The sequence below is a fragment of the Scaptodrosophila lebanonensis genome, unplaced genomic scaffold (assembly GCF_003285725.1).
Source record: "Scaptodrosophila lebanonensis strain 11010-0011.00,11010-0021.00 unplaced genomic scaffold, SlebRS2 tig00001415-arrow-pilon, whole genome shotgun sequence".
In the NCBI taxonomy this organism is placed as follows: domain Eukaryota; kingdom Metazoa; phylum Arthropoda; class Insecta; order Diptera; family Drosophilidae; genus Scaptodrosophila; species Scaptodrosophila lebanonensis.
In genome coordinates, this window is record NW_022060742.1 from 11,668,825 (window position 1) to 11,680,491 (window position 11,667).

Genomic DNA, 11,667 nt, shown 5'->3' on the forward strand with positions numbered 1-11,667 from the left:
TTGAGACTAAATGATAATATATTTAAATTGTCTCCAGATTACGATTTGGCCGGTAAAAAAGAATTATAGATGAATGTAGCCCCTTATTTTCTAACATTTATTTACAACTCTTCTAACTGAAATATAAATATTGAATTTGCTAAGATATATGGGATCTTAATTCGTTTTTCAACCACAAATTTCTCTACTCCTATAAATATGGTCAATAACCCAATTGAACACATTCTGATAGTGAATACTAGAATACTAGTGAGTACTTAAATGACAAAATTTCAGTATGTATTTTAAATGTACATAGATCGATATCCTAACTGGGATTACACCCTTAATCAAATGGATTTACGTTCCAGCTTCAATTAAATTCAAAACCACTTTTTGTGAATCCGTATACCAAATACCTAAAAAATTTAAACATGCTTGAGTGTTTCTTATAATCAAAAGTATTCATACAAAGAATATACTATATATATAAATTCTAATTCTAATTATGATAAGCAATTTATTTTAAGCGATGTAGTATATACATATTGGTATTATGTAGAAATTGGAACGTAAATATAAGTATAGTTCCTATAGTCTATATTAAAAGAAAGACTCATCAACTAAGACTGATGCTACATTTGGAAATATATAATATCTCTTCCTCATTCCCTACAGATACGCCTCAATGCGGACTGCACGGGTGCTCTGACGAAATTGCAACACTGCGGCGCCTGCAAGGGCTACACGGAAAAGCCCTGCACGAACTATTGTGTAAACGTGATTAAGGGCTGTCTACACTATCTGCATGAGTTCGATGCCGAATGGGAGAACTTTGCGCTCGCGATGGATAAGTTGGCGGAGCGAATGCTGGGAAGCTTTAACATTGTCATGGTTGTTGAGCCGATTAATATTAAAATTTCGGAGGCCATTATGAATTTCCAGGTGCGTTTATGGGGTGTTAATTTAGAGCTGACTGCTTCTATTTCGTCTTCTTTTTGGTTGTTGTTGTTGTTCTTTTTGATTTTGCAGCTCTCCATCATTTGCATATCTATCTAAGTAGTATATAAGTATAAACCTCACTCAATATTAGCGATTCGAGTGTCGGCTGCCGTTTTGGGTTTTCCCTGTTTGGGATCTTAAATTATGCGCACATAAAAATAAAACTGCCAACCAGTGGTTTATGCGCATTTTAAATTTGATCAAGACGCAAGCAAAATACAATTAGAAGCTAGGGATGGTTGAAAAACTTATGTCAGCTTCAGTTTTTGTGCTACTGTCCAACTATTTGCTAAAAATATAAACAAATATAACCCAATGTCGATAATATCAAAAGCGAAATACTTGTAATAAATAAAAAGAGCATTGGAGTTCTCATGTAATAATATTCATTCGTGATTTGCAGCCATTTGTAACTAAAAAGAAATTTTTGAATACAAAACAGCAATATGTTAGTCAAAAAGTGTACATTTTCAGAAAACTATAATTTTTGACTTTCAAGTGTTAAATCAGTCGCAAAAGTTTTACAATCAAGGCAGTCATGAAATACATTTTTGATTTAAACACTCAATTGATTCATTTGCGAAGTTATACTTGATTAATAAATTAGAGTGGTTTGAGTGGATTCGTTTGTTTTTTACAGTGTAAAACAGTTGATTTGTAATTAAGAAATTTTTGAATACACTCATTTTATAATTCAGTTGTATTTGTTTATTTATTCGTTCTCTTACATTGAAGTACTCATTTGAATTTTATTTGTGTTAAATTCCTGAATTAACCACATCCAAGCCCTTATAATTCTATTTGTGAAGAATCAGTCATAAAAATACACATTTGGCTTAAACGCTCATTTGATTGATTTGCTAAGGTATACTTGATTTATAAATTGATTTGAGTGCACTCGTTGGATTCTTTATTTGTTTTACATTTGAAATATTACGCAGATATTAAAAATATAAAATAGGAGTAGTTTTAAATGTATTCATTTGACTTATTCACTCAGTTACACTTTAGAATTAATAGTGTTATGAGCGCACTCATTTGATTCATTAAAAAATTGATCCAGCAATCTTGAAATAAGACTTGTATTTACTTGACTAATTGGCAATAATATAGAGAGAAATGGTGTTTTGTAAAGCTACCGTTTATTAATGAGAAAAACTTGAAAAATTCAATTCTGGTTCTCTGCCAAAATGCAAATACAAATTCAAATACATATATTTACATTACAATAATGTTCGACCCAGTTTTTTCTTAATTGTGTAAATACTTTGAATGCCACAGAGATTCTTGAATATTTTTCATTTACACATCACATCTACTCGTCACATACATACCCGCATATGAGTATTCAAATGTGTTACACATGGGTTCTTCTATCAGGCTTATTGAATTTTGATTACTATTTATGTATGAGTGTGTGTGTGTTTTTTTGTGGCTCTGCCATTGTTGTGTGTGTGTGTGTTTTGTTTGCCATTTTTACGATTTATTTGCACAACATTTGGTTCCCATATGAATTTAATTTATACTTTCATTTCCATCTAAAATTTATACATTTTTACTTTATTTCTTGTACACATGTAGTAGCTGTAGTATTGTTGTTATTTTTGTTGCTGTTGCGGTTTTTGTTGCTATAGTGCGGCATTTTGCTTTTTATGTGTTTATTTGTTGATTTGTTTTCTGTTTCGTGTTGTTTTGATGCGCCTGAGTTTTGTTTTTTCTACACACATACATACATACATATATACATACATATATCAGAGAGAGAGGGAGAGTGTGGTGTCTGTCTGTGTGTTTGCGGCTCATAAAAGCAAACAGCGAAATAGTTTTTAATTTAATTCTTATTAGTTTCTTGACTTTTAGCCTTTTGTTTTTAGTGTGTGTGTGTGTGTGTTTTTTTTTAATAGCGCGGCTTTTAAGATTGCAATCAGAGAAGCTGTGGGCCATGTACTACTTACCGGAGTTGGTAGGACGAGCACTGAAGCTAACGGTCTATAATATGTACATACATACATGTATATAAATAGTTGGGAAGATGAGGAGTTCCGCCTTACGGTTAAGTGGTAGCCTATAGGAAGGAGTCATTGTTGATATAAATCATTGTCGGTGCACCGTATGGAGGCGAAATACATACATACATATACGTATATATATGTGTGTGTGTGTGTGTGAAGGTGTAAATATTCACAGTCAGCAGATAAAGTGGCAAAGATAAGGCCGGCACTCACACACATCCAAGTAATTATAGCGGGTCTGTGGCCCCTCGAGTGGGTAGGTTGGGGTAGGCAGGTAAATCAAGCCATGTCATATCTGGAGATAAGTTATAAATAGCAGTAGTGAGGCTTTTTTTTATGTCTAAAGTGGGCGCACATGGACGGCATTTGCGAGGCGCACGTATCATACACACTCGATATGGCGTCAATTGAGCAGAAGAATTTTCACTTCAGATGTGGGCAGAGCTCTTCGGGGGATTCATTTCAGTAATTCACGCTATGGCATATAGCAATATTTGTATTTGTTTGTGGTTTGAATTGTTTGTGCAGCTGTTGTCGTATAAATAAAATACATAATGCAAAAAACACTAATTTATGAATCAAACATTCTAACAATAGAATTCCAAAATTCCTTAGAATTGTGCATTGTGCGTAAAATTAAATAACAACATTTTTTGAATTAAAATTATTCGTGAAAACAAACATTATATTATAATAATTAAATACTTGTCATTGCGTAAAACTTAAACAATCTATGGATTCCAAACAGAGTCAAATATTTAACTATTTTGGGATCAGCTTACCCAACCTATAAGGCATTAATCTAGCTGACTCTGACGAATTCTTTCTTTTGAGTGCTTTGAGTGGACTCGTTTGTTTCTTGATTTGTTTTACATTTGAGGTATTCCGCAGTTATTAATAATATAATATAGGGATAGTTATAAATGTATTCCTTTGACTTATTCACTCAGTTACACATTAGAATTAATAGTGTTATGAACGCACTCATTTGATTCATTAAAAAATTTATCCAGCAATCTTGGAATTATACCTCTATTTACTTGACTTATTGGCTAAAGCTACAGTTTACAACATTCCTGACTTCTGTGAAAACTCCTTACTTCATCATGTCAACATTAAGTGAGGCCCAAAAGTGCTTGAAAGTTTGAACTAGAATTCTTTAAAAGTGCGATGTACTCGAATACTTGTATATCAGCATAAGAAATTGTTCTTAGTGTGCAATTGTTATAAATAGAAAGAGAGAGTAAGCACGAACTATTTATCAAACAATGCGATCAAAAAATACTGAGAACTTTTCTGAGATATAAAAAAAATCAAGGATTACAGAAAGGGAAGAAATAATTGGAGATACGTTTTAGGAAAGATTCTAAACTACTCACCCCTAATGGTACATATAGTAGAAATAAGGGAAGAAAGAACCACTTCACAAACTTGACACAGTTGTAGACACAGAGATAAAAAGTTTAGCCAATTATTGATATCAGATTTGTATTAATGGGAGTACTCCGATTCTGCACGGTGACTCTGGATTTATATGTGGGCTCTTTTATTCAAAAAGGTGTAATTCAAATTTCCACCTTAGTACAGTAAATGCTTAAATTTTTGCTCTCTTAAGCGATATTTACCAGAAAAGTGCTGATTCTACTTTCTAATAACTATTGTATTCATCAAATATACTAATGAGTAATCATTTGTTCATATTGCAGGACTCCGGCCAGGACATAACGAGTCGCGTATTCCAAGGTTGTGGACGTCCCCCATTGCGACGCGCCAAACGCGCTGTTAGTCCCAAATTGTTGCTGTCCGCGGGAGCCGTTGCTGTGCAGGAACCGCGGGTGGAGAGCGCCTTGGAGGCTGATATATTGGACATTGATGCAGCACTCGATGAATCGATTGTGCTGCGGGAAAGACGCAGCGCTGATCCGGGATCGCAGGAGCAACAGCCCGAGGGTGGCAATGGCAATGGCAACAACAGACGTCAGCAGGGACGCCGCAAGCAGCAACAGCCTCAGCAACAACAGCAGCAACAACAACAGCGACGCAAGCAGCAGAACAACAATCGGGACAATGACAATGATCGGGAGCCCATCCTTGATAAGATTGTGCGCGACATAAGGCAACGGGTTAAGGACTACAAAAAGTTTTGGTCCAACTTGCCGCATTCGCTCTGCAGCAACGATGATATCGCCGCCTCCTCGGATGCTGATGGCATGTGCTGGAATGGACACACCATAGACAGGTAATTTGGTGCTGGGAAGTCCAACCAAATCGATAAACTTAACGTGTCATATGGTTGTCTTACAGATATATGCATTCGGTGACCACAGAGTTGGGCACCAATCCAGAGTTTAGTGGCAATCCGGCGAGCACCCGCCAAACAGCGCAGATCTCAACGCAACTCTTCCATCTGAAGAACGCAATCAATCATTTGAGGAATGCGCACAATGGCCAGGATGTGGACTGGAGCGAGCAGGGTAAGTGGAGAGCAGTTGATGTTATCTTACGACAGAGCTAATCTATTGTCTGTAATTGCAGAGGAACCCTATTTGGGCAGCGGTGGCGGTTCAGGCAGCGGCTCCGAAGATGACGAGGACGATGACGAAGGCTCTGGCCTGGGACCGTTTGAGCCCAGTCACAAGCCCGATACAGAGAAGCCCGTGGGACGCGATGATGACGACGATGAGGATGATGACGACGAGGATGTGCATCGTGGTGGTGCTGGCGGTGGTGCTGGTGGGCCCGTCACCACCTACACCTCGCGTCCGAATGTGGACCACGACACGAATCCGCTGGACCATGACACGCACATCACTCACGATCACAACGAATTGAATCGCAGCGAGGACAATGCGGATCTCGATGAGGGCAACGATGCCGATGATGCCACGCGCTCCAGTGCGCCCGAGAAGATGACGCTCCGGCGCGCCCTCTTCGTCTATCTGCTGCCACTATATATGGCGTGGTTCGGTGGCGGCGTCTGTGCCGAATTGCTGTGATTATGTTAAAATGCTCGTCTGCCGCTTGTGTCTTCGTCCGCTCCGTACTCCTCCAAACGAGGCAAGCGAGGCACAAGCAACCAATGTGCGGCGGCGGGAAGGAGGGAGGAGGCGCAACATTATCGTGCAACAATGGGCCCGCTGCCTGCACCACACCTCTCAGTCATTCATCCATGAAACAAAATGCTAACAATTAATTAACAAATTTTATACGAAATGCAAGTCCAAAATTTTTGAAAAAACTTTTGCATACGCAGTTTAAAACAAAAGTTGAAAAAGCAAAGGAAGGAAATACGTAACGATCCCCATTTTAGTTGTATAACTCATCCGCTAGATTTAAGTGCGAAATTCTTGAATGTGTGTGTGCAAATGCCAGTCTCTCTGGCATTGTGTGTGTGTGTGTGTCTGTATCTGTGTGTGTCTCTGTATGTGTATTTGAGTGTGTGTGTGAGAGAGTGTGTGCATGCGGGTCTGTTTAATGTGATTGTTTAGCAAAAATTAACTATAAACATTTTAGCCCTAGCCCTAAGCACATATTTGTATTATATTTATATGTATACAACAACAACAACAACAACAGCAACAACAATAAGAAATATTGCCAGAACATCTATATTCTAACAATTAACAAAAGCGCAGCAATAACTAATTTTAAACGCTAAACTGTAATAACACACACACATATATATAGTATATATATTATTTGAAGCATCTTTGTACGATAATTTAGGTTCAAAGTTACAATCCGAGTACTTTTCGTAGCAAGCGCAAAACAAATATAATTAATTATATTTATGTAAATGCCTAGTGTGTGTGCTTCTGTGTTCTTCCGACTCATTAGGCACTCGTAACTCTACAAATATTTAATTTATTTTTGATTTTGATAAATTGTATTTTACAATATTATTTTGTGTATTAAAACAAATACAACACGTAACATACGACAAACAACAATAAAATAACTGCATTTTCTTAATCCCTTATATTTAAGATCTTGAAATCGTTTTCAAATCATGACTAACTCGTTCCAAGTTAGCAGTAGAAGACAACTTCTTAATAACTTAGGTTAAATTATTCAATGGGAACAAAAACTAACTTAAGAACCCACACTCACAAAACAAAGATCAAGGATTAAAAGAGGCCGAAGCTATCCAAGCTACTTCTTTTGATTATTTCATGCACTACGTCCATGTCAGAATTTTTCATTTCTACAACTTTTTCATTTTCTGTAACTTCCGCTATTCTTAGAATTTTAAACTCAAAAGGAAAGGGGGAAAAATCAAAAAAATAAAATAAACCCGTATAGACTAGGAACTATGAGCGTCTGCATACCAAGTGTGGTTCATGTGCGTTCAGCCGTTTCCGAAATCCAGACGTTTATCAGACGGACGGACAGACAGACGGATGAACATCTCTTGATCAATTTCTCTCGGCATGCTGATCAAGAATATTTATATTTATGGGGTCGGATATGCTTATTTCTGTCTGTTACATACTATGTGCAAACCTAATACGTATGTATAACCTTTTTACCCTACAGATTATGGAACTAACTAATTATTTTATATACTTTTAGTGCATAAAAATCTAATGGCAAGGTCGACCGGATGTGACGTCTTCAGACCCCTCCTCATAAGCCATGGTAGGACATCTTCATGGGTTCGTACCCACCCCATGTACTGCGCAGCTAGCTCGTTAAGGAAGTCACCAATTTTGGATAGTCCTTGGTCCTTTTCGATTACGCAGCTGCGAGCACCGCGTCACTTACCATAAGGAAATATTTTATACAGTTTTTTAATTTCAAATAAAACAACTTTTAAAATATAACAACCTTTCTCTTTTTTATTGATTTGCTGCAGGAAGCAGAATCTGATCCTTATCCGTCAACTTCAGGCAAACATAAATCAGCAGCAAGTCCTAAAAAGTGTCCTTTTTTATTTGCGTTCATTTGTATGTAGTTGTACCGCTGCAACCAATTTTTCTATTTATTTATTTAATAATTAATTCCGGTTTGAAACCGGCTACCGTTAAAAAAAAGTGTAGCATATCATACAGCTGAACTAAATTTTTAATTTAATTGGTTTGAAGACCGGCTGCAAAATGGTTTGAAACCTGGCTTTAAAGTTCACTTTGCCGAATTGATTTGAAGGCCGGCTGCCAAATTGGTTTGAAGCTTGGCTTACATTTATTTTTTTGTAATTTTTTAAAATCATCTTGTTGCTGGTTTATGTTCGCCTAGTAGTTGGGATTTTGGATTTAAACATTTGCAGGCGATTTTATAAATTTTAGGAAAGCCGCAGCTGCCCTCGTACTTAGTTTGCAAATTGGCATTTTTGCTACGTATTAGGCGAACATAATGCAGCAGGAAGATGATGTATTTAAAAATAAATGCAGTCAGGTTTTAAACCATTTTGCACCCAGGCTTCAAACCAATTCGGCGAATTGGTTGGAACCCCAGCTGCTAAAAGGTGTGAAGACCGGCTAACATTAAGAAAAGTGTTGCATCTTTTAGGCGGCCGAATTTAATTTTAAATTTTCAAAAAAAATGCATCTTCCTGCTGGTTTCTGTTCGCCTAGTACTTCCGATTTCGGATTTTTAGCATTTACAGGCGATTTTAAAAATTTTAGGAAAGCCGCAGCTGCCCTCGTACTTAGTTTGCAAATTGGCATCTTTGCCTCGTACTAGGCGAACATAATGCAGTAGGAAGAGGATTTATTTAAAAATTAAAAAATAAATTTAGCCAGGCTTTAAACCATTTTGTAGCCAGGCTTCAAACCAATTTGACATGTTGGTTTGAGCCTCAGCTGCTAAATGGTGTTAAGACCGGCTAACATTAAGAAAAGTGTAGCATCTTTTAGGCGGCCGAATTTAATTTTAAATTTAAAAAAAATCATCTTGCTGCTGGTTTCTGTTTGCCTGGTACTTCAAATTTTGGCTTTGAGCAATTTGAAGCGTTTTGGCCAGCTGCCAAACTGAATTTTTTTTATTTATGAGTCAGCTATACAACTATGAGACCTTCCTATAACAACCCTCTTCACACCCCTCACAAACCGCACTAATACAAAATCCAATTAAAGTGTATTTTAAGGTATTTTTATTTTCTTTTATTTACAAATTTAAAAAACTAATAAATATTGTTATAATTAATGTAAATTAGATACATAGAAAAAATTTAAGATAGAAAATAAAATATACACGAAAAAGGACACCAAAAGGACATCCATTATCATTATTATTATAATTATTATTATAAATATTATTATAAATGTTATTATTAAAAATTTTAATACTATACATTTTAATATTATTATAATCAATTTCTTATTATTATATAAGCAATTTCTTCGTTTTGCTCCTCGTGGCTTGAACTTTCGTTTGCCATTCGAATCAAGCCGACTTCTGCTCAGAAGATTGATTCTGCCGTTGGCTAATCGCAGGATTGTCCTTGGTGTTGTGTTTTACCAAGAACAATTATTGTCGGGGGACGAAATTCCGTCTGCCCCATTTCATACTCTTTTGAGTTATCTCCGGCTGTGAATCGGGGTATGACTTGCAGGACAGGCTGTAACATACAATTTGAAATAAGTAAATATACATACAAGTATAATTACATACATACATTCGCACTAAACTAGTATACCCTTTTACCCTTTGGATATAAAAAATATGCGTATTTTACTCCAAAAGGTATGTGTAGTATGCATATGTAACATATTTATTTATATATATGTACAATAATAGATGAATGGATTATTTGTGACCAATTCCTTTAAATCATGGTTGGTTTGAGGCGAATCTCTTGCATTTTTCCAAGCGAATTAACACGGCGCCATCTAGTGCTCATTTGCTGAGAGTAACAAGTTGTGGTCAGAACTACAACAAGTTATCTACCTCGTGGTAAATTGTTATTCACCACAAAATCGTCGAACCAAATTCCGTTAGAAATGCGTGTTGATTAGGCTTTTGTTTTATTCAAAAATTAAATCAATTAAAATGTTTGCAACTTTTAAAATTGTAAATTTAAAAGCTGTTTGAAATACGCATTTTGTTTCAGCATCGAATAAATAGGCTTATCTGTTTGTGTGCATTTTTGCATATTTAAAATTTATTCAAATACTATGAGAAAACCAGAACAGATAAAAGTAAAAGTGTTAGCCGGACGCTCCACATGTATGTGGGTCTCTTAATGAAGCGTAAATTGTGTTAGATCTACAGGAAACAAGATTGGTAATACCTAAGAACGGCAGAATCTAGAAGACTCTGTGGCGTCGAAGATGTGCGGACAGCTAATTCTCGTTCCCCAGATCGATGTCCTCAATCTCCGCATTTTCGAAATGGCCATCGTTATCAATAGTAGGAGCGAAATTATCAACCAGTTCGTCATCAAAATCGTCAGCTGGCTGCTCACCATCACCATCAGCACCATCAGCACCATCATTGGCATTTGGGTTGAGGGGCTGGAAGGTCTCATGCAACTGGTTCAAGGATGTCTCCAAAGTGTTGACTCGCGCCAGCAATTTTTCTAAGCGTTTGTCGATCTCGTCAAACGATTCCGGCTCTGGTTCTATCTCCTCCTGTTTATTGGTTGTTGCATTGTTCTTGTTAGCAGACATTATTTGTATGTTATTGTTTTAGTTGTTTGCGCCTCGAATTTCAAAGTTATACTGAAATATAATGTGAAATTTGTAGGCTTCACCACTAAAGAGTAAAGCAGAGCCTGCTGTAAGATATAGTGGAAGCTAGAGAGAAAATCAATTTAAGTGTTTTATTGCGATCTAGTTAAATAATAAAAGTAATCTAAATAATTCCAAAATCAAAAATATAATATATAGATATTTCTAATCATATTAAATTTCTTGTAGTTTTAAATAATACTTTTCTAATGATTCGGCAAATACTTTTTTTAATACTATACAAACAAATATAAACATGTATTTTTATCAATGTAACTATTTTATAACATTGCTTCTAAAAAATGCCTTAGCTGTGTTTCTATTATTGTAAAAACATTTGATTCCCATTTAGTGCTCATTTAATTTGCATAAAAATAAAATATTATTTTCTATTACCTCACGAAAACATTGTTCTATTGTTACATTGAATAATTTTTGATTGTTCCCATCATTATCTTGATCTTGATTGAGCTTCATCGAAATTTTTGGTAGATAAATTTGACTCCATTGTCGTTATTAAAATTTTTGATTTATATTGAAGAAAGACAGGTGCAATTTACTTCAAAAATTGCGAAGACAGTTCCACCTGAGATGGATTCACATGTGAGCTTAATTATTGATTATCCTTCAAATGGAGAGCAATTCAATACACAAATGAATTTAACATAATTTAATGATGAAGATAAAAAAAAGAAAAATAAAAATGGCCTCATTTGGCAAAGTGTTGTGTCCTCAAGATAATGTATTATGTAGTTCCAAAAATAATGAATAAAAGTTCGATTTGCTTCTTCACGTCCCCAATTCGCCTCTCTGCAAACCTCGCCTCTGGTTAGGTTAGGTTGATATGGGTGTAGCATAGGTTCCCTCTCCTACACTTTGGCCTAGGGAGACCCATTGTGATGCTTTTTAATGCCCTTTGTTCCCTTTCTTTAGTCTTCGGTATGTCTGCAAGATCATCTAGGAAGGGGTTCCCCAAAATGGCCGGTAACATTTTCGTCTTTTTC

The 11,667-nt window shown here is 36.0% G+C and overlaps 1 protein-coding gene across 1 annotated transcript in view; it reads left to right on the plus strand.

Moving 5' to 3' along the window:
- The window catches only part of LOC115633080 (glypican-6), a 67,252-nt gene extending 60,358 nt beyond the window's left edge, over positions 1 to 6,894 (plus strand). Inside the window, exons 5-8 of the mRNA XM_030530456.1 lie at positions 658 to 924; positions 4,700 to 5,232; positions 5,298 to 5,467; positions 5,529 to 6,894. Coding sequence (XP_030386316.1) covers positions 658 to 924; positions 4,700 to 5,232; positions 5,298 to 5,467; positions 5,529 to 5,989 — 1,431 coding nt within the window. The 3' untranslated portion in view covers positions 5,990 to 6,894. The remainder of the gene's footprint in view (positions 1 to 657; positions 925 to 4,699; positions 5,233 to 5,297; positions 5,468 to 5,528) is intronic.
- Positions 6,895 to 11,667: the final 4,773 nt, after the last annotated feature.